This window comes from Chiloscyllium plagiosum, unplaced genomic scaffold (assembly GCF_037043375.1).
Source record: "Chiloscyllium plagiosum isolate Xiang-an unplaced genomic scaffold, Cpla_swu_hap1 HiC_scaffold_1, whole genome shotgun sequence".
NCBI lineage: Eukaryota > Metazoa > Chordata > Chondrichthyes > Orectolobiformes > Hemiscylliidae > Chiloscyllium > Chiloscyllium plagiosum.
This window is the reverse complement of record NW_028270139.1, coordinates 168,287,414-168,311,020: the sequence shown is the minus strand read 5'-3', so window position 1 is coordinate 168,311,020 and position 23,607 is coordinate 168,287,414. Positions and strand designations below refer to the sequence as shown.

The following is a 23,607-nucleotide window of genomic DNA, read 5'->3' as shown; positions in this document are numbered from 1 at the left end:
CTGGAAGGTTAACCCTGCTTTCTCTCCACAGCTGCTGCCAGACCTGCTGAGTTTCTCCAGCAATTTCTGGGGGTTGTTTTTGTTTCTGATTTCCAGCCTCTTTTGGCTTTTTAGCCTCGAGCTGATCTGGATGCATTTCCATTCGTTATAATTTGTAAACAAGTTCTATGACGTTGTTCGTCCAACAAACCAAACGCCTCTTGGCAGGATCCCACCTCCTTTGCAAATCCTGATTGATAGTTTAAGACCTAACAGAAGTTTCGAATTTGCAAGTTTAATTGTTCAGACATCAGCGCCTCCGCCCCCGTGCACAAACATTACTCTGTACACGCTCACTCAGGAAAAGCATGGAACTAACTCAGCTCTGTGCTCAGCTCCTTTCACTGATCTCTCATCCTGTCTGGTTCGCCGTCTCTGTGCTTCTGTACTTTATTGTCAGGCTACTGAAGAAGGGGTCATGGAAACCGAGACAGTGTCCAGTGAATCTCAGCGGCAAAACGGCCATTGTCACTGGAGCAAACACAGGTAAGAGTTTTCCATGAGATTCCCCTTCCCCTCTCAGTGCAGAATTCCCCAATCATCCGCACCAGGGACTGGACACACTGTCTTGCTGGTTTAAAAAAAAGTGAAACGGAAGCCCTTGCGCTTGGGACAAGTCCCTGGATACTACACCCAACAGGTCCTCCCTCAAGAAAGTTCGTTCGAATCTTAATTTTAATGATTTTTTTTTCTGAGTTAAACTCAGCAAAACAGACGATTTGCAAACGAAATGTTGCGATGGAATCTACATTTTAACGAGTCATAGATCTCCTCAGAGAGATTCCTGCACTCAACTGACAGCCTTCCAGACGCCAGAGCAGTTCTTAGTTGCACATCAAGTAAATACACAACAGTTCCAGTCCTCAGACGCTGTACATCTTTGTTTTGTATTTCAAAAATATACTCAATTCCTAAAACAAAACTTTGTCTATCTACATTGACACAAAAGCAGTTCTGTTCTGTACAGTTACACATCAAGTAAATACACAAAACCAAAGACCTCTCTTACACATACAGTCCAATATTTATACAGACTATACCGGCCCGCTGACAACTCAGCAAAATACCTGGATGGTCAATATACAGACTTGTGCAGATATGTATAGTTTAAGACCTAACAGAAGTTTCGAAATTGCAAGTTTAATTGTTCAGACATCAGCGCCCCCGCCCCCGTGCACAAACATTACTCTGTACACGCTCTTAAACCTGCACATATGTATAGCATCACCAATTGCATAGATATCAAAATAATTTTGATAAAGTATATTTTTGAAATAAAAATAATACTTGATATACTGGGAGGGTCGGATAACTGAACGGACCCCCATTTACCTTCAGCTGAAAGACCCCATTACAGTACAAAATCTGCAGCTGATGGGATATCAAAAGACTTGTGTCTGCCTGATGTCTTCCCGAACCTCCCAAAGTGATCTCAAGTTGAAGTGCTATTTTGAAACGTTCCCACGGAATGACAGAATTCATTCTACACTAATTCTCTGAACATTTTGACTCAGTGACAAAGACTTGTTTTCATCCAAACCCTTGTGTTTAGTTTATATCCAAATAACCCTTCTGATGTATATTATCATAGAATTCCTACAGTGTGGAAACAGGCCATTTGGCCCAACAAGTCCACACCAAACCTCCAAAGAATATCCCACCCAAAACCCATTCCCCCTACTCTATTACTCTACATTACTGACTAATGCACCTTACCTGCACATATCTGAACACCATGGGCAATTTAGAATGGCCAATTCACCTAACCTGCACACATTTGGACTGTGGGAGGAAAGCGGAGCATCCAAATGAAACGCATGCAGACACGGTGAGAATGTGTAAACTCCACACAGACAGTCACCTGAGACTGGAATCGAACCTGGTGCTGCAAGGCAGCAGTGCTAACCACTGACCCAGGTAAAAACAAGGGCTGCAGATGCTGGAAACCAGATTCCAGACTAGAGTGGTGCTAGAAAAGCACAGCAGTTCAACAGGAAAATTGACGTTTCAGGCAAAAGCCCTTCATCAGGAATAGAGGCAGCGTGCCCACCCACTCCCAGTGCGACTCCAGCACTATAGAGACAAACAAATGATGCTGGAAGCCTCTAGAGCACTGGGAAAGGATCCACAGGGGCTGTGATATATAAAGGATCATGAATTATGCTTTTCCAAGACTTCTCTCCAATCGTGATTTGTAAGAGGAAGAATTTCAATGAGGTAAAAAAAACAGTTGAAGGACTTGAATATCCAATATTCCGTCAGTTATCCGGTGATACTGCGTTTTAGCCACGGAGGGTCCGTGTTCAATTTTGACTCGCCGGAAAAGGCAAAGGACTTCTTGGAGGCTCTGAAATAGACTGGCTTAAACTATATGTTTATTTTGTTTTTTTTCTCTGTAATTTGCCTGGTTAACCTGGTTGTTGGGGTGGGAGCACTGTCTTGGGGTTTTTTTTTAATGTCGGGGTCATAATTGTTTCCTGTTTTCTTCTTTTTCTCTCTCCTCTCCCTTCTCTCTCCCGTCCCGTCATCCTTTGTTTCCCTGTTTTGTTTTTCTTATTATTTCCTTTTGTTTTCCTTTCCTGGTGTGGGATGCAGGGGGTGGGGGTGGTTGGAGGAAGCAAGGAGAGGTTACATTATTTTGTTGTACTCGGAGTGTCTCGGGTTGTATTATGGAGGGGGCGGGTTGAGTGCCCACTTTTAACTTTCTTGCTATAAGATTTTTTTTCTTAGTTTGTGTTGTCTGGGGCGAGGGCATGGCTTCAGCTAGAAGGAGCCATGGAGCGGCTAATGGGTGGTATGAGCGCCCCCTGTGGGCAAGGGGGAAAGTCTCCTTTCATTCGTTTTATATGTTAGTTTGTTGTAGAAGTAGCTGTTAGAAGTTTTGATTTGGTAGTTATGGAAGTTGTATTTTTAAATTTATACGAACAGTTCATGGTTTTCACTCGGTGTGCTACGAGTGGGGTTCTTCCTCTCGGGGAGTCACAGACTGTTTCGGATGGTGCACCTGAAATGTTAAGGGGAGTCACTCACCAATTAAGTAAAAGAAGATACTGTCATGCCTTAGAAAAGAGAGGGTTGATGTAGCCTTGCTGCAAGAAACACATTTAACTGATAAGGAGCATTTGAAGTTGCAACAGGGAGGGTTCGGCCAGGTGTTTTTCTCATCCTTTAATTTGAAAAGTAGAGGAGTTGCCAAAATCATCCGGAAAGACCTCCCATTTCAAATGTTAGGCCAAATCAAGGATGAATGTGGGCAATTTATATTCTTAAAGCTTTAATACATGGAGAGGAATATGGGATTTTGAATGTATATTGCCCTTCGGCACATCCTCTCAAATTTTTAACGGATGCGCTTTCCAGGTTGATGGCTTTTGGGCATGTCACACAATTATAGGGGGAGACTTTAATCATATTATTCACTCCTAGGTGGACAGGATGCCCAGGGGTCTCACAGGTATGTCTCTGCAATCCAGGCAGTTGGTGGACCTGAACAGGGTGTTGGGGTTGGTGGACGTGTGGAGATGTCTTTACCCTGAAGATAGGGATTTCACCTATCTATCTAACCCATATAAGTGCTTACTAGAATTGACGTGTTTTTTGTCCCATTGACCTTTTTGAACTCGGTGCTGTCTTGCACAATAGGGAACGTAACCTTTTCTGATCATGTGGCAGTGTACATGGAGGTCAGGCTGGTGGTAGTGGGATGTGCTTCCAGCACTGCAGCATGGACCCTTTCCTCCTGAAAGATAGCAAGTTTGTAAAGTATTTGTCGTGGGAATTTAAAATCTTGTGGGATATTAGTTTAGATACAGCCAGTAATCCATCGGTGCTGTGGGAGACTGCTAAGACCTATGCATGGGGTTTGATTATTTCTTACTCTGCGACCCGGAAGCGACAGAGGGGAGAACAGCAATGTTTGCTCGAGGCTCACCTGAAGGCGGCTGAGTTAGCATACTTTGACAGACCATCTATAACTAACTTGCAGTGGATTACAGCCCTTAGGGCTACTTTGAATGCTGCACTCACCCAAACAGCAAAAGAGGGAAATCTCTTTTGTGAAACAGAGATTATTTGAGTATGATGATAAACTGGGTAGATATCTAGCGTACTTGGCCAGAAAGAAGAATCGCCCCCCAGTCTATCACACCCATCAGAGAGAGTGCTGGGACTCTTACTTGTAATGTTAAAAAGATTAATGCAGTATTTAGAAAGTTTTACTCTGAGCTGTATCAGTCGGAGGGCTGTGAGGTCAGAATGATGAGGCTGGAATCCTTTTTTAGGATCCTGGACCTTCCGGGTGTAACCTCAGAGCAGGTGTCCTTTCTGAATGCCCCCCTGACAATTCAGGAAGTACAGGAGACAGTGAGACTGCTCCTGAGTGGTAAAGCGCCCAGACCAGATGGATTTCAGAGTGAGTTTTATAAGGGGTTTATTGACGACTTGGCTGGGCCACTCTTGGATATGTACAATTATTCATTCATTCAGTCAGGATGAATGAATAGCCTCCCATCCTATTCAAGAGAAGCAAATATCTCTCTTATCCTGAAGAAAGAGAAAGCCCCAGAGGATTGCACTTCGTACAGGCTTATATCATTACTGAACATGGATTTTAAAATTCTTTCAAAAATGCTGGTGTTAGGGCTGGAGAGGATATTGCCTTTTATTGTAAAGGAGGATTAGACAGGTTTTATTAAGAGTCGTAGGTCTACCAACAACGTTAGAAGAGTATTAAATATGGTCCAAATATGCCAACAAAGAGCAATACCGGGTTTGGTAGTCTCCCTAAACGCAGAGAAAGCATTTGATCGGGTGGAGTGGCAGTACCTCTTTTACGTTATGGAACGGTTTGGTCTTGGAGAAGTTTTTACCAAATGGGAGGCAGTGTTGTAGAGTGATCCGAAAGCAGCAGTTCTCACTAATGGTATACGGTCAGATAGGTTTAGTGTCAGCAGAGGCTGCCATCAAGGGTGCCCTCTCTCACCACTATTATTTACATTGGTGAGTGAGCCACTGGTGGAAGCCATTCAGACAATCCCAATTTATCTGCCCCAGAGGTAGGGTCAGGCAGGCAAAAAATTACCCTCTATCCAGATGATGTCCTTCTCTTTTTAACTGTTCCAATGACATCTTAATACAAGTGATTAATGTAGTTGTCCTGTTGTCAGGGCATAAAATTAATTCCATGAGGTGGGAGGCCATGCCTGTGGGAGACCTTACTGGAAATCCGATTTTGGGGATGGAACCTGTTTCCCTTTCTGGTGGTGACAGGGAGGTTTCCTGTATGCAGGAATTTTTAATACCCTGGTCTTCAATCAATTATATAAAGCTAACTATTTGCAGTTGCTAGAGAAGGTAAGGCAGGACCTTCGGCGCTGGGAAGATCTTCCAATATCTTGGTTGGGCAGAATTGCTCTGGTTAAAATGAATGTTCTTCCTCATTTATTATATCCCATGGGAATGCTCCCTTTGATGCTGACCAGGCAAACACTGTGCAGGCTTTACAGTTGGTTCAGATCTTTTATCTGGCGTCATAGGCGGCCTCTTATTAAGCTGGATAAATTGTAGCTTCCACAGGGGAGGGAAGGTTTGGATTTTTCAGACTTTAGGAAATATCAATTGAGTTCCTTACCATCCGGTGTGGCTTACTGGGCTTGCCAGGACCCCCCGATCAATCTGGTTGGACATTGAAGCCTCCGAGACAAAATGCCCCCTCATTAATTTGTTGTTTATGGACATGACGAGAATCGTTATGGAACACTGCAAAAAGCCGATTGTCCATAACACGGTTAAAGCAAGGAGAATGATGCAGCAAGGTGAGAACAACTTACAAAAAACTTCCCTTTTCACACCCGTAGTAGGCATGTTGGGATTCCAGCCGGGGTTAATGGACTCTGGCTTTAAGTTCTGAGAGTCTAGGGGAATCTCCTGTCTGGGAGATTTATTTGACGGGGAGGTAATGATGTCTTTCAAGCAGCTGAATCAGAACTTTGAGCTACCTAGGAGAGATCTCTTTCGTTACTTCCAGGTTAGGGACTTTATACAAAAAAAGCCTACATCGATGGTTAGTCCCTGCAAGTCGGATATGGAAAGGAGAGTGCTCCAGTCTATGGGCACTCTCTCGGTCAGCACCCTCTGTCGCTTGCTAGGAAGTAATGTTTGAAAGGACATTGAGCAGCTCTGCAGAATCGGGACTCAAGAATTGGGGGTGGAAATTTCATCAGAGACGTGGGAGGATATTTTGGAGAACGTTAGGAAGATTTCAATTTGTAACAGGACCCAGGCTATCCAACTGAAGGTACTCAACAGGGCTCATTTGGCACCGGAACGGTTTGTGAAATTCAAGACAGAAGTGTCCCCAGTGTTCCTCAAATATAAAATGGAGGTTGGTACTCTTACTCATTTTGGAAGAGATTTTGGGAACTGAGGTTAAGTTGGATCTGGTGTCCCTCCTTTTGGGTCTTCCAAATCTTCCCTCTCTGGACGCAATTGTTTAATATTCTTTCATTTTGTGCGAGAAAGAACATTCTAATGAGCTGGTGAATCCCCCGGGACTTTCGGGCTGGTGTAGATTAGTTATGGAGCACATCCCCCTGGACTTCCTTATGAGGAAGGTGCACCAGGAAACTGAACTGTTTTATTGAACATGGTGGCCATTTTTGAATTATATTGATGCAGACGTGTTGGCTATATTGACCAGGGCCTTAGTGTCGTCATGACGGCTATGACTGGCAGTCTGGGAGACCCTGGGGGGGGGGGGAAGAATCCTGTGTTTGCTCACTAATGCTCCCAATGGTGGGGAGCTTTGGTGGGATTGCACCTAGTGTAGAACTTAATTGAATATAATTTAAGTTACCTTGATATCACTTGGTTTAATTTTATTTTGGTTATTTTTTCTTTTTTCTTTTTTTCCTCTAGTTATTTATTGAATTGTAGTTTTTGTAGGGTTTTTCTTTTTCTCTCTCATGTTAGTGGAGTAAAGCAGTAATTTGTTTACTGTTATTGTCATTATATTATAAAGTTGCCACTCTATTTTGTAGTGATTCTATAATTTTGTAAAAAAACTTAAAAATGTTTTTCTCAATAAAAAATTGACAAAAAAATACAAACTAATGTTAGCAGAAAGAAAATTAAATTCAAAACATTTGCTTTCAGTCCCATTCCCACAAAAGACAAACAAACTCAGTTAAAGGATAAATAAAAGAAAATAAAAAATATCTTGCCACACTGCTTAAATACCCTTCATGATGTGTTGGTCACAGACAGAAGTGTGGACTGTTTTCCAAAACACTGACAGGAATCACCTTCTCAGTTCACCCAGGCAAAGATAGCAACTGTCCTGGTGCTTTCCTCTCTTTGGGAAGTTGAGCTATCAGATCAGGCAGGGAGATTTCAAACTCTGCGCTGTCTCAGCAGCATCCCAGAACCAACTCTCAGAAAGCATAGTTCAAAACAATAACATGTAAATTCGGAATAAAAAATGAAAGAACTGCAGATCCCGTAAATCTGAAACAAAACCAGAAAATGCTGAAAAAGCTCAACAGGTCTGGCAGCATCTACAGAGAGGAATCAGAGTTAACATTTCAGGTTGATTGACCCTTCCTCAGAACTTTGAATTCTTGTTCCTGATCGACTGATTGAGGACTCAGTCACTATTCAATAACAAACAGAGCAGGACTTATACACTTAATGGTAAGGTCCTGGTGGTGTTGCTGAACAGAGACTTTGGAGTGCAGGTTCATAGCTCCTTGAAGATGGAGTCACAAATAGATAGGATAGTGAAGAAGGTGTTTAGTATGTTTTCCTTCATTTGGTCAGAACATTGAGTACAGGAGTTGGGAGGTCTTGTTGCAGCTGTACAGGACATTGGTTAGGCCACTTTTGAAATACTGCACAAAATTCTGGTCTCCCTGCTATAGGAAGGATGTTGTGAAACTTGAAAGGGTTCAAAAAAGATCTACAAGGATGTTGCCAGGGATGGAGGGTTTCAGCAATAGGGAGAGGCTGAATAGGCTGGGGCTGTTTTACCTGGAGCGTCAGAGGCTGATGAGGTGACCTTTTGTTGTTTATAAAATCATGAGGGGCATGGATAGGATATATAGCCAAGGTTGTTTCCAAAACTAGAGGGCATAGGTTTAGGGTGAGAGGAGAAAGACTGAAAAGGGACTTAAGGGACAACTTTTTCACACAGAGGGTGGTGCGTGTATGGAATGAGCTGCCAGAGGAAGTAGTGGAGGCTGGTACAATTGCAACATTTAAGAGGCATTTGGATGAGTATATGAATAGGAAGGGTTTGGAGGGATATGGGCCAAATGCTGGCAGGTGGGACTAGATTGGGTTGGGATATCTAGCCAGCATGAACGGCTGGGACCGAAGGATCTGTTTCCATGCTGTGCATCTCTATGACTCTATCTGCTTGAACATAGACTCCCAACTCCCAGATACTGACCTCATTAATAGCTGTCTGGAAGAACACAGCAAGACAGACAGCACCAGGAAATGGAGAAGTCAATATTTTTGGGAGTAACCTTTCTTACACTCGAGACGTTAACTTCTCCACCTCCTGGTGCTGCCTGGCTTGCTGTGTTCTTCCAGCCTCCTGCCTGTCCACCTTTAATTCCAGCATCTGCAGTTTTTATGTTGTCTCTAATTTCTGCTGTCTAGCTGTGGGGTCGAACAGGAGGGTCGCTGCGTCAGTTAGAAGCTCTTAGTGAAGGATGCAATTAATGTCCAGGCATGCCCTCACAAACAAACAAAACTTATCTGGTCTATTTTTTCCTAAGCTAAGAACCTAAGCTGTCCCAAAGTCCACCAGTCCAGGCCATCATTCCAAATTGATAAAAGAACTGACAGAGAAGGATGCAGTGTACAGCTGTTGTGCCAACCCCATTGACAGTATTCTGAATGTGGAGGTACTGGTGTTGGACTGGGGAGGACTGGGTCAGAAGTCACATGACGTTGAGTTATCATCCAACAGGTTTGTTTGAAACCACAAGCTTTCGGAGCCCTTGCTCCTTCCTCTATCATGAGAGAGCATATATTATCATGAGAGAGCATATATTATCATGAGAGAGCATATATTATCATGAGAGAGCATATATTATCATGAGAGAATATATCGGACACAAACTTTATAAGTGAAAGATCAAAGGGCTTTTTCTTTACATGAATGTCCCTGTCCGGTGATTGTTGTGCAATGTCCATTCATCAACACGGCCTTCCACCCTGTCACCTGAGGTGTTACCTTAACTTCAGGTTTTATCAGAATAATCTCGGGGCAGTGACTTGAATGAAATTCTGAGATTTACATAGTAATCCTTGCATCTCCATTCTAACTGATTAGAGACTTAACAGCCATCTAGATTTGTTCAATACATTCACATCAGTTGTATGAGCCTTTGATTTTTAATCTATCAATTCTATGTCCAATGTATTCTCTCCCACGAGCTGCCTGAGGAGAGAATGGGGGTTCCAAAAGCTTGCAGTTTCAAATAAACCTGTTGGAATATAACTCGGTGTCATGTGATTTTTGACAGTATTCTGAAATATGCCAAGAAGTTTCTTTCTCACCAAACCCTTCATACAGTCTGTAGCCTCCAGTAAAGTGCAAAGTGAGTGTACGCTGAGAAATGAATGTAAGAAGCATCCTGTGCAACTGAATGGACTTTGATTTATGGACCAACTCATCATCATTAACCATTTCAGCTGCTAATCTTGCTTTTTTAAATCTCTGCTCTTCCACATAAGTTCTCACTACCTCAGGAAGTGAATTTTGAACTCTTCCAAAACAATCATCTCTCTACAAGCATCATATGTTTGATTTCTTTTCAATGCCTTTACCCACCTAATGAAGTTAATTTGTTTGATCCTTTCAATCTCAGTGCATGTTTGACCTGGGTCCCTCCTTCGATTCCTGAAACATTGTCTATAGGCTTCTGGTACAAGCTCATATGTACTTAAGCTGGTTTTCTTCACTTCCTCATACCCCCAGATGCCTCCTCTGGTAGTGATGCGAATACCTCACTAGCTTTACCTACAAGTTTTGTTTGGATCGACAAAACCCACATGATCACTGGCCATTTCATTTGTTTAGCCACTTTCTCACATGAAATGAAAATGGTTTCTACATCATTCCCATCAAACTTAGTCGATGCTTGGACATTTAAACAGATTCCCACCAGGCCTATGGCGACAATGGGATAGCTCTCCATCACTATCCTCCTCACTGCTACCTTTCACTCCTCCCTCCACCATTTTAAGCTCAATTCTAACCTCCAAAGTTCAAAATCTCTCTGTTTCTCCTCTCTTCTATTACAATTCAAACTGTTTCATTTCTAGATTAGATTACTTTACAGTGTGGAAACAGGCCCTTCGGCCCAACAAGTCTACACTGACCCGCCGAAGCGCAACCCACCCATACCCCTACATTTACCCCTTACCTAACACTACGGACAATTTAGCATGGCCAATTCACCTGACCTGCACATCTTTGGACTGTGGGAGGAAACCGGAGCACCCGGAGGAAACCCACGCAGACACGGGGAGAATGTGCAAACTCCACACAGTCAGTCGCCTGAGGCGGGAATTGAACCCGGGTCTCTGGCACTGTGAGGCAGCAGTGCTAACCACTGTGCCACCGTGCCGCCTTTTCATGTTCAAGCTGTTTCATTTACAATCAAATTTTATCCATTTCCAAACATTCCAATTATGTTCCTGGCAATTGTAAATGTTAATATATCGCTGCAATTACCCTTTCTCTCACAGATAAACGCAATACCAACTCCAACTTGTCTGCCGATTCCAATGGCCTTGCCTTGCCCACTCCCAAAGTGACTTCTTCCACCCCCGGGGAACTCTTACTGACAGAAATAGCCATTATTACACAAGGCACACTCTGTTTAAATGAACCAAATCCAAATGAAAAGAGAACACAAAACAATCACCGCTCACTGTCTTTTGAGTCCAATAATCCTAAACCCGATCTGGAATTGGAGATTTTGATCCTGACAAGAGCCCCCAGTTTGCTATGGACCAGACTAAACCTACTCAAAATATATTGGGAAGAAAGCCTAGACCCCAATGTTTTCTAATTGTTAAAAGCAAGTGCAAGGCATTGTGTTCTGGATGCAATTCAATTGGTCAAACTACCAGGCTTGAAGCAAAATACACTTTACTCTTACACTGTAGTTAAAATATAGACAAAAGAAGAAGAATAGGAATAACTTAACTCTATTGGAAAATTTGGACGAGCGCCCAAACGGCTAAATCCCAGCAACGAGCCCCCAAACTGTTAAGACACGGGCTAAACTGCCCCTCCCTCCGCTAATTTAAACCGGCCACACAGAAAATATTTACCCATGTGATAATCTGTGAAAATTTGAGAGGCAAGGAACTATCCCAAAAGTCACTATTTAAAATAAAACTAACAACTTTATTTGTTTTAAGTCTGACATAGAATAATTAACTAATAACTATTTACAATGCCTTTCTCGAAGCTATCTTATACTTTCCTTTCTAAAATACAGGTCCGATAAAACCCCTGATTAAGATCTACCAAAAAGTTCAAATTTCAAAACGAGCCAGCTGTCGAATCTTCTCTTTGTATCTTCCTCTGTCTTTTTTTGCTTCTTCTTAGGGGTTTCTTTTTTTTCAGGTCCTTGATAGATAAAGGTACCTTTAAGAGAGCTATTCTGCGGCAGTCTGCATATGTTGGTGCCTTGGCAGCTCTCCCTTAACTGTTCAATTTTTCCAAGTCTTATATCCCAAATCATTGGATTGTTTCATTGGCTTTAATATTGTCAAAATACTAAATTCAAACTTGATTGGAGTTTGGTATCTTGGGGCATAATTTAAACTGATTGGCTGAATTTGAATTTGATTTTGTATCAAGGCAACCAAGCTTATCTAGCTGTTCATCAAAGGTTACATTTTAAAGTTTCCAGTACTGTCTGTGCTTCTCTAGGTCCTTGCTAGCTTTTCTACTCCCTTAAAGGTACAGTACCCCTTACACCTTCATAACATGGCTCTCCACTGGGGAGTTGAATCCCGGTCTCCCACATGACAGGCAGGGATACTAACCACTCAGAGATGATGAAAGAACAGCACTCTGAAAGCTTGTGATTTCAAATAAACCTGTTGGACTCTTATCTGGTGGTTGTGTGATATCTGACATTTCAAGAAGAAAGAGCATTGGGAGAAAATTTTGAGAGAGAGAGAGAGAACCCAAGTAATTTGCTGTACCAAGGAGAGATGTATAGCAGCTTCCAAACCCCAACAGCCACTGAAACTTAAATTAAAATCCTGGTTCTTTGGGAGCTTGACCCCACCCCTTCAGGCTGCTTTAATTATTCCAGCATAAAGAAAACGCAAGGCCTCTCACACTGTTTACTTTATGGGCTTGGAACAGACAGCTCACCATCGCGCTTTCAACCTCTCTTCATTAATAAAATCCAGATAAAATACACCTTTTGAAGCCATAGTGTCATCACAAAATGGAGATTCAACCAGCCACAAGCAGCTGATTTAGTCTGTGGACTAGGTATCAATAATAGCACTGGGGAAACAATGGCCCAGTGGTATTATTGTTAGACTATTAATCCCAAAATACAGCTAATGTTTTGGGGGCCTGAGTTTAAATCCCACAAAGGCAGATCATGGAATTTAAATTCAGTAAAGGATCTGGAATTAAGGGTCTAATATTGACCATGAAACCATTGTTAATTGTTAGGAAAAATCCATCTAGAGTGGTTATGGTAGGGGATTTTAACTTTCCAAACATAGACTGAGACTGTCATAGAGTTAAATGTTTAGATAGAGAGGCATTTTGTAAGTGCGTACAAGACAATTTTCTGATTCAGTATGTGGATGTACCTACTAGAGAAGGTGCAAAACTTGACCTACTCTTGGGAAATAAGGCAGGGCAGGTGTCTGAGGTGTCAGTGGGGGAGCACTTTGGGGCCAGCGACCATAATTCTATTTGTTTTAAAATAGTGATGGAAAAGGATAGACCAGATCTAAAAGTTGAAGTTCTAAATTAGAGAAAGGCCAATTTTGACGGTATTAGACAAGAACTTTCGAAAGCTGATTGGAGGCAGATGTTCGCAGGTAAAGGGACGGCTGGAAAATGGGAAACATTCAGAAATGAGATAATGGGAATCCAGAGAAAATATATTCCTGTTATGGTGAAAGGAAAGGCTGGTAGGTATAGGGAATGCTGGATGACTAAAGAAATTGAGGGTTTGGTTAAGAAAAAGAAGGAAGCATATGGAAGATATAGACAGGGTAGATCGAGTGAATCCTTAGAAGAGTATAAAGGAAGTAGGAGTATACTTAAGAGGGAAATAAGAAGGGGAAAAAAGGGGTCATGAGATAGCTTTGGCAAATAGAATTAAAGGGTTTTTACAAATACATTAAGGACAAAAGGGTAACTAGGGAGAGAATAGGGCCCCTCAAAGATCAGCAAGGCGGTCTTTGTGTGGAGCCACAGAAAATGTGGGAGGTACAAAATGAATATTTCGCAACAGTATTTACTGTGGAAAAGGTTATGGAAGATATAGACTGCAAGGAAATAAATGGTGACATCTTGCAAAATGTCCAGATTACAGAGGAGGAAGTGCTGCATGTCTTGAAACGGGTCAAGGTGGATAAATCCCCAGGACCTGATCAGGTGTACCGTAGAACTCTGTGGGAAGCTAGGGAAGTGATTGCTGGGCCTCTTGCTGAGATATTTGTATCATCGATAGTCACAGGTAAGATGCTGGAAGACTGGAGGTTGGCAAACGTGGTGCCACTGTTTAAGAAGGGTGGTAAGGACAAGCCAGGGAACTGTAGACCAGTTAGCCTGACGTCAGTGGTGGGCAAGTTGTTGGAGGGAATCCTGAGGGACAGGATGTACATGTATTTGGAAAGGCAAGAACTGATTAGGGATAGTCAACATTGCTTTGTGCGTGGGAAATCATGTCTCACAAACTTGATTGAGTTTTTTGAGAAGCAACAAAGAAGATTGATGAGGGCAGAACGGTAGGTGTGATCTATATGGACTTCAGTAAGACGTTCGACAAGGTTCCCCATGGGAGACTGATTAACAAGGTTAGATCTCATGGAATAAAGGGAGAACTAGCCATTTGGACACGGAATTGGCTCAAAGGTAGAAGACAGAGGGTGGTGGTGGAGGGTTGTTCTTCAGACTGGAGGCCTGTGACCAGTGGAGTGCCACAAGGATCGGTGCTGGGTCCTCTACTTTTTGTCATTTACATAAATGATTTGGATGCGAGCATAAGAGGTACAGTTAGTAAGTTTGCAGATGACACCAAAATTGGAGGTGTAGTGGACAGCGAAGAGGGTTACCTCCGATTACAACAGGATCTTGATCAGATGGGCCAATGGACTGAGAAGTGGCAGATGGAGTTTAATTCAGATAAATGCGAGGTGCTGCATTTTGGGAAAGCAAATCTTAGCATGACTTATACACTTAATGGTAAGGTCCTAGGGAGTGTTGCTGAACAAAGATACCTTGGAGTGCAGGTTCATAACTCCTTGAAAGTGGAGTCGCAGGTAGATAGGAAAGTGAAGAAGGCGTTTGGTATGTTTCCTTTATTGGCCAGAGTATTGAGTACAGGATTCTGGATTAGTGGTGCTGGAAAAGCACAGCAGTTCAGGCAGCATCTGAGGAGCAGTAAAATCGACATTTTGGGCAAAAGCCCTTCATCAGGAGTAAAGGCAGAGAGCCTGAAGGGTGGAGAGATAAGTGAGAGGAGGTGGGGGTGAGGAGAAAGTAGCATAGAGTACAATAGGTGAGTGGGGGAGGGGATGAAGGTGATAGTTTGGGGGCGGGGGAGGGTGAAGTGGATAGATGGAAAAGAAGATAGGCAGGTAGGGCAAGTCATGGGGACAGTGCTGAGCTGGAAGTTTGGAACTAGGGTGAGGTGGAGGAAGGGGAATCACCTTCATCCCTCCCCTACTCACCTATTGTACTCTATGCTACTTTCTCCCCACCCCCACCCTCTAGCTTATCTCTCCACCCTACAGGCTCACTGCCTTTATTCCTGATGAAGGGCTTTTGCCTGAAATGTTGATTTTACTGCCCCTCGGATGCTGCCTGAACTGCTGTGCTCTTCCAGCACCACTAATCCAGAATCTGGTTTCCAGCATCTGCAGTCATTGTTTTTACCTCGTTGACTTTAACCCTCTGCGAATCCTCTTGCAAGGATGCCTGTCTTGAAGAAGTTTTCCTCCTCTCTCTACAAGAATCTCAGGGAGTCCCTCTCCCACTGCAACTCCCAGGTCATTTCATCTGCCCTGAAGCTCTTCAACCATGTCCTGAAACAGACTCACTACCACAGCCACATTTGCTTCAATGTGGACTTCAACAGTTTCCTCATTTCCCCTTCCCCCACCTCACCCTAGTTCCAAACTTCCAGCTCAGCACTGTCCCCATGACTTGTCCTACCCGCCTATCTTCTTTTCCAACTATCCACTCCACCCTCCCCCGCCCCCAACCTATCACCTTCATCCCCTCCCCCACTCATCTATTGTACTCTATGCTACTTTCTCCCCAACCCCACCCTCCTCTAGCTTATCTCTCCACGCTTCAGGCTCTCTGCCTTTATTCCTGATGAAGGGCTTTTTCCTGAAACATCGATTTTATTGAGTACAGGAGTTGGGAGGTCCCGTTGCGGCTGTACAGGCCATTGGTTAGGCCACTGTTGGAATACTGCATGCAATTCTGGTCTCCTTCCTATCGGAAAGATGTTGTGAAACCTGTAAGAGTTCAGAAAAGGTTTACAAGGATGTTGCCAGGGTTAGAGGATCTGAGCTACAGGGAGAGGCTGAACAGGCTGGGGCTGTTTTCCCTGGAGCGTCGGAGGCTGAGGGGTGACCTTATAGAGATTTACAAAATTCTGTGGGGCAATAGGCAAATAGGCAAAGTCTTTTCCCTAGGGTCGGGGAGTCCAGAACTAGAGGGCATAGGTTTAGGGTGAGAGGGGAAAGATATAAAAGAGACCAAAGGGGCAACGTTTTCATGCAGAGGGTGGTACGTGTATGGAATGAGCTGCCAGAGGAAGTGGTGGAGGCTGGTACAATTGCAACATTTAAAAGGCACCTGGATGGGTATATGAATAGTAAGGGTTTGGAGGATTATGGGCCGCGTGCTGGCAGGTGGGACTAGATTGGGTTGGGATATCTGGTCGGCATGGACGGGTTGGACCGAAGGGTCTGTTTCCGTGCTGTACATCTCTATGACTCTATGACTCTCTCTCTGGTTCACTAATGTTCTTAAGGGAAGGAAATTGCCATTCTTATCTGGTCTGGCCTACATGTGACTCCAACCCCATAGAAATGTGGGTGACTCTTAACTACCCTCTGGGCAATAAATGCTGTCCTAGCCAGTGAGGCCCTCTTTCTGTGACTGAATTTAAAAAGCCTGTGCCGAAATCTGGTCTGTGCTTTCTGTGGGTCTAAAAGAGAGTGGAACTTGGGAAATTTTCATTGCTTTTAAAATCTGTCACTCTTACTCCAGAGATAGCAGGACTTGATTTCCAGTACTTAGCCAGTGAGGCGCAGCACGGCAACATGTTCAGACAATTTCCTGCAGATTGTAAACACCGAGAAGAGTTAGTTTAACATTGGATATTTATGCAAGCAGCTGTCGAGAGAGAGAGAGAGGGGGAGGGGATGTTGCAAAGATTCTCCACTGTCAGATTTATAGACTGCACATAAAGAGGCCATCCAGCCCATCTGGTCAGATCTACCCTTTTGATGAGGAATCCCGTTCCTACCACTCCCCCCTAACTCAGGAGTTTTTTTCCTCATTCATACCCAGGTCCAATTCCTGAAGGCAAAATGACTGTGTTTTGCAATGTCAGGAGAGGAGGTATTATAGACCTCCTAATAGTCAGAGGGAAATTGAGAAACAAACTTGTACAGAGATCTCCGCTATCTGTAAGAATAATAGGGTGGTTATGGTAGGGGATTTTAACTTTCCAAACATAGACTGGGACTGCCATAGTGTTAAAGGTTTAGATGGAGAGGAATTTGTTAAGTGTGTACAAGACAATTTTCTGATTCAGTTTGTGGATGTACCTACTAGAGAAGGTGTAAAACCTGACCTATTCTTGGGAACTAAGGCAGGGCAGGTGACTGAGGTGTCAGTGGGGGAGCACTTTGGGGCCAGCAACCATAGTTCTATTAGATTTAAAATAATGATGGAAAAGGATGGACCAGATCTCAAAGTTGAAGTTCTAAATTGGAAAAAGGCCAATTTTGACGGTATTCGGAAAGAACTTTCGAAAGTTGACTGGGGGCAGATGTTCGCAGGTAAAGGGACGGCTGGAAAATGGGAAGCCTTCAGAAATGAGATAACGAGAATCCAGAGAAAGGAAAGGCTGGTAGGTGTAGGGAATGCTGGATGACTAAAGAAATTGAGGGTTTGGTTAAGAAAAAGAAGGAACGGTGGGTGGCACGGTGGCACAGTGGTTAGCACTGCTGCCTCACAGAGCCAGAGACCCGGGTTCAATTCCCACCTCAGGCGACTGACTGTGTGGAGTTTGCACATTCTCCCTGTGTCTGCGTGGGTTTCCTCCGGTTTCCTCCCACAGTCCAAAGATGTGCAGGTCAGGTGAATTGGCCATGCTAAATTGCCCGTAGTGTTAAGTAAGGGGTAAATGTAGGGGTATGGGTGGGTTGCGCTTCGGCGGGTCAGTGTGGACTTGTTGGGCCAAAGTAAAAACAATGACTGCAGATGCTGGAAACCAGATTCTGGATTAGTGGTGCTGGAAGAGCACAGCAGTTCAGGCAGCATCCAAGGACAGGCAAAATCCGAGGACAGGCAAAATCGACGTTTCGGGCAAAAGCCCTTCATCAGGAATAATGATGAAGGGCTTTTGCCCGAAACGTCGATTTTGCCTGTCCTCGGATTTTGCCTGTCCTTGTTGGGCCGAAGGGCCTGTTTCCACACTGTAATCTAATCTAAGAAGCATATGAAAGGTATAGACAGGATAGGTCGAGTGAATCCTTAGAAGAGTATAAAGGAAGTAGGAGTATACTTAAGTAGGAAATCGGGAGGGTAAAAAGAGGACATGAGATAGCTTTGGCAAATAGAATTAAGGAAAATCCAAAGAGCTTTTACAAATACATTATGGACAAAAGGGTAACGAGGGGGAGAATAGGGCCCCTCAAAGATCAGGAGCCTGTAGTTTGTTTTGCGGAAGGCGGAAAGGGGTGGGGAGGGAAATATATCCCTGGTGGTGGGTTTTTTTTACCTGCCCTCGACCTCTTCATTTCCAACTGCCGCTGGGACATTAACCGCCTCAACCTGTCCACCTCCCTCCCCCACTCCAACCTCTCACCCTCACAACGCGCAGCCCTCCAATACCTCTGCTCCAATCCCAACCTCACCATCAAGCCAGCAGATAAAGGGGGTGCAGTGGTAGTCTGGCGCACTGACCTCTACACCACTGAAGCCAAATGCCAACTCGAGGACACCTCTTCCTACTGCCCCCTCGACCATGACCCCACCTCCCCCATCACCAAACCATCATCTCCCACACCATACAAAGCCTTATCTCCTCAGGAGATCTCTCACCCACATTTTCCAACCTCATAGTCCGGGAACCCCGCACTGCCCAGTTCTACCTCCTTCCCAAGATCCACAAGCCTGACCACCCTGGCCGACCCATTGTCCCAGCATGCTCCTGCCCCACTGAACTCATCTCTACCTACCTCGACACTGTCCTATCCCCCCTAGTCCAGGAACTCCCCACATACGTTTGAGACACCACCCACGTCCTCCGCCTCCTCCAAGACTTCCGTTTCCCCGGCCCCCAACGCCTCATCTTCACCATGGATATCCAATCCCTCTACACCTCCATCCGCCATGACCAGGGCCTCCAAGCCCTCCGTTTTTTCCTCTCCAGACGTCCCCAACAGTACCCTTCCACTGACACTCTCATTCATTTGGCCGAACTGGTCCTCACCCTGAACAATTTCTCCTTTGAATCCTCCCACTTCCTCCAAACCAAAGGGGTAGCCATGGGCACACGTATGGGCCCCAGCTATGCCTGTCTCTTTGTTGGCTACGTAGAGCAATTGATCTTCCGTAATTACACCGGCACCACTCCCCACCTCTTCCTCCGCTACATTGATGACTGCATTGGCACCACCTCGTGCTCCCGCGAGGAGGTTGAGCAATTCATCAACTTCACCAACACATTCCACCCTGACCTTAAATTTACCTGGACCATCTCTGACACCTCCCTCCCCTTCCTCGACCTCTCCATCTCCATTAATGATGACCGACTTGACACTGACATTTTTTACAAACCCACCGACTCCCACAGCTACCTGGATTACACCTCTTCCCACCCTACCTCCTGCAAAAATGCCACCCCGTATTCCCAATTCCTCCGCCTCCGCCGTATCTGCTCCCAAGAGGATCAGTTCCACCACAGAACACACCAGATGGCCTCCTTCTTTAGAGACCGCAATTTCCCTTCCCACGTGGTTAAAGATGCCCTCCAACGCATCTCGTCCACATCCCGCACCTACACCCTCAGACCCCACCCCTCCAACCGTAACAAGGACAGAACGCCCCTGATGCTCACCTTCCACCCTACCAACCTTCGCATAAACCAAATCATCCGCCGACATTTCCGCCACCTCCAAAAAGACCCCACCACTAGGGATATATTTCCCTCCCCACCCCTTTCCGCCTTCCGCAAAGACCGTTCCCTCCGTGACTACCTGGTCAGGTCCACGCCCCCCTACAACACCCCTCCCATCCTGGCACCCTCACCTGCCACAGCAGGAACTGTAAAACCTGCACCCAGACCTCCTCCCTCACCTCTATCCAAGGCCCTAAAGGAGCCTTCCACATCCATCAAAGTTTTACCTGCACATCCACTAATATCATTTATTGTATCCATTGCTCCCGATGCGGTCTCCTCTACATTGGGGAGACTGGAAGCCTCCTAGCAGAGTGCTTTAGGGAACATCTCCGGGACACCCGCACCAATCAACCAAACCGCCCCGTGGCCCAACATTTCAACTCCCCCTCCCACTCTGCCGAGGACATGGAGGTCCTGGGCCTCCTTCACCATCGCTCCCTCACCACCAGACGTCTGGAGGAAGAACGCCTCATCTTCCGCCTTGGAACACTTCAACCCCAGGGCATCAATGTGGACTTCAACAGTTTCCTCATTTCCCCTTCCCCCACCTCACCCTAGTTCCAAACTTCCAGCTCAGCACTGTCCCCATGACTTGTCCTATCTGACTATCTCCTTTTCCACCTATCCACTCCACACTCCTCCCCCCGACCTGTCACCTTCATCCCCTCCCCCACTCACCTATTGTACTCTGTGCTACTTTCTCCCCACCCCCACCCTCCTCTAGCTTATCTCTCCACCCTTCAGGCTCTCTGCCTTTATTCCTGATGAAGGGCTTTTGCCTGAAACATTGATTTCGAAGCTCCTTGGATGCTGCCTGAACTGCTGTGCTCTTCCAGCACCACTAATCCAGAACCCCTCAAAGATCAGCAAGGTGGCCTTTGTGTGGAGCTGCAGAAAATGGGAGAGATACTAAAAGAGTATTTTGTGTCAGTATTTACTGTGGAAAGGGACATGGAAGATATAGACTGCAGGGAAATAGATAGTGACACCTTGCAAAATGTCCATTTTATAGAAGAGGAAGTGCTGGATGTCTTGAAATGCATAAAGGTGGATAAATCCCCAGGACCTGATCAGGTGTACCCTAGACCTCTAGAGAAGTGATTGGTGGGCCTCTTGCTGAGATATTTGTATCATCCCTAGTCACAGGTGAGGTGCCAGAGGACTGGAGGTTGGCTAACGTGGTGCCACTGTTTAAGAAGGGCAGTAAGGACAAGCCAGGGAACTATAGACCAGTGAGCCTGACCTCGGTGGTGGACAAGTTGTTGGAGAGAATCCTGAGGGACAGTATGTACATGTATTTGGAAAGGCAAGGACTGATTCGGGATAGTCAACATGGCTTTGTGAGTGGGAAATCATGTCTCACAAACTTGATTGAGTTTTTTGAAGAAGTAACAAAGAGAATCAATGAGGACAGAATAGTAGATGTGATCTATGTGGACTTCAATAAGGCGTTCGACAAGGTTCCCCATGGGAGACTGGTTAGCAAGGTTAGATCTCACGGAATACAGGGAGAACCAGCCATTTGGATACAGAACAGGCTCAAATGTAGAAGACAGAGGGTGGTGGTTGAGGGTTGTTTTTAAGTCTGGAGGCCTGTGACCAGTGGAATGCCACAAGGATCAGTGCTGAGTCCTCTACTTTTTGTCATTTATATCAATGATTTGGATGCGAGCATAAGAGGTATAGCTAGTAAGTTTGCAGATGACACCAAAATTGGAGGTGTAATGGACAGCGAAGAGGGTTACCTCAGATTACAACAGGATCTCCATCAGATGGGCCAATGGGCTGAGAAGTGGCAGATGGAGTTTAATTCAGATAAATGCGAGGTGCTGCATTTTGGGAAAGCAAATCTTAGCAGGACTTATACACTTAATGGTAAGGTCCAAGGGAGTGTTGTTGAACAAAGAGACCTTGGAGTGCAGGTTCATAGCTCCTTGAAAGTGGAGTCCCAGGTAGATAGGATAGTGAAGAAGGTGTTTGGTATGGTTTCTTTTATTGGTCAGAGTATTGAGTACAGGAGTTGGGAGGTCACATTGTGGCTGTACAGGACATTGGTTAGGCTACTGTTGGAATATTGTGTACAATTCTGGTCTCCTTCCTATCGGAAAGATGTTGTGAAACTTGAAAGGGTTCAGAAAAGATTTACATGGATGTTGCCAGGGTTGGAGGATTTGAGCTACAGGGAGAGGCTGAACAGGCTGGGGCTGTTTTCCCTGGAGCGTCGGAGGCTGAGGGGTGACCTTATAGAGTTTTACAAAATTATGAGAGCCATGGATAGGGTAAATAGACAAAGTCTTTTCCCTGGGGTCGGGGAGTCCAGAACTAGAGGGCATAGGTTTAGGGTGAGAGGGGAAAGATATAAAAGAGACATAAGGGGCAACATTTTCTCGCAGAGGGTGGTGAGTGTATGGAATGAACTGCCAGAGGATGTGGTGGAGGCTGGTACAATTGCAACATTTAAGAAACTTTTTGGATGGGGACATGAATAGGAAAGGTTTGGAGGGATATGGGCCAGGTGCTGGCAGGTGGGACTAGATTGGGTTGGGATATCTGGTCGGCATGGACGGGTTGGACCCGAAGGGTCTGTTTCCATGGTGTATATCTCCATAACTCTCTGACTCTGTGAGTATTTTTCTGTCTCTATGGTCAGGCATTGGGAAGTTCATTGCACAGGACCTTGCCCAGAGAAAGGCCCGTGTGATCCTGGCCTGCCGCAGTGTGGAACGAGGAGAGAGAGCAGTGCGAGAAATCCGACGCCAGACAGGAAACAACGACGTTCACCTCCGCATCCTGGACACCAGCTCCATGGAATCCGTGCGGAGGTTCACAGAGCAGATCAGGAAGGAGGAGAAGCAATTGGACATCCTTGTAAACAATGCAGCTACCTCAGGTAATGAGAAGAGACAAAAAAAAGAAACAGCAGATGCTGGAATCAAAGGTAGACAAACGGGAGGCTGGAAGAACACAGCAGGCCAGACAGCATCAGGAGGTGGAGATGTTAATGTTTCGGGCGTAACCCTTCTTCAGGAATGGGGGCGGATGTGGGGGGAGCTGCAGATAAAGGGGGTGGTGAGGGCAGGCTGGTGAAGTGGAGATAGGCGATGACAGCTAGAGGGTACGACCTGGTTGGTCAATGGGAGGAATGAATCCGATTGGTGGTAGGGAGGATGGAAGGGAGCCGGGGGATGGGGAGGGAGGTTATTTGAAATTGAAGAACTCAATGTTGAGTCCTCCGGGCTGTAGGTTGTCCAAGGGGAAGATGGGGTGCTGTTCTTCCACTTTGCGCTGTGGTTCATTGTGGCCATGGAGGAGGCCAAGGATGGTCATGTCAGAAAGGGAGTGGGAAGGGGAATTAGAATGGGCGGTGACTAGGAGTCTGGTCGGCCCCTGCGGGTCCAGCTGAGATACTCACCAAACTGTTCCCTAAGTTTAAGTTTAGTGTCCCCTACGAAGGGAAAACAAATTCTCCTTCCCACTCCCTTTCCAATATGACCGCCTTGGCCTCCTCCATTGCCATAATAAACCACAGTACAAACTGGAGGAACAACATCCCATCTTCCGCCTGGGCATCCCACAGCCCGGAGGACTCAACATTGTGTTCTGCAAATTCAAATAACGTCCCTCCTCAATCCCTGACTCCCTTCCACTCCTCCCAACTACCAACCGGATTCATTCCTCCCACTGGCCAACCAGGTCGTACCCTCTACCTGTCTTCACCTATCCCCACTTCACCACCCCTACCCCCCTCACCCCCTTTCTCTGCAGCTACCCCCACACCCACTCCTAGTCCTGAGGAAAGGTTACACTCGAAACATTGACATCTCCACCACTTGATGCTATCGGGCCTATTCATTTCTTCCCACCTCCTGCTTGTCTACCTCAGGTAATGGGAAGACCGTAACTAAGC

The 23,607-nt window shown here is 45.3% G+C and overlaps 1 protein-coding gene across 1 annotated transcript in view; it reads left to right on the top strand.

Moving 5' to 3' along the window:
- Positions 1 to 260: 260 nt before the first annotated feature.
- Positions 261 to 23,607, top strand: part of LOC148152277 (retinol dehydrogenase 11-like) — a 45,260-nt gene continuing 21,913 nt past the window's right edge. The window contains exons 1-2 of the mRNA XM_087992169.1: positions 261 to 525; positions 22,351 to 22,590. Coding sequence (XP_087848295.1) covers positions 348 to 525; positions 22,351 to 22,590 — 418 coding nt within the window. The 5' untranslated portion in view covers positions 261 to 347. The remainder of the gene's footprint in view (positions 526 to 22,350; positions 22,591 to 23,607) is intronic.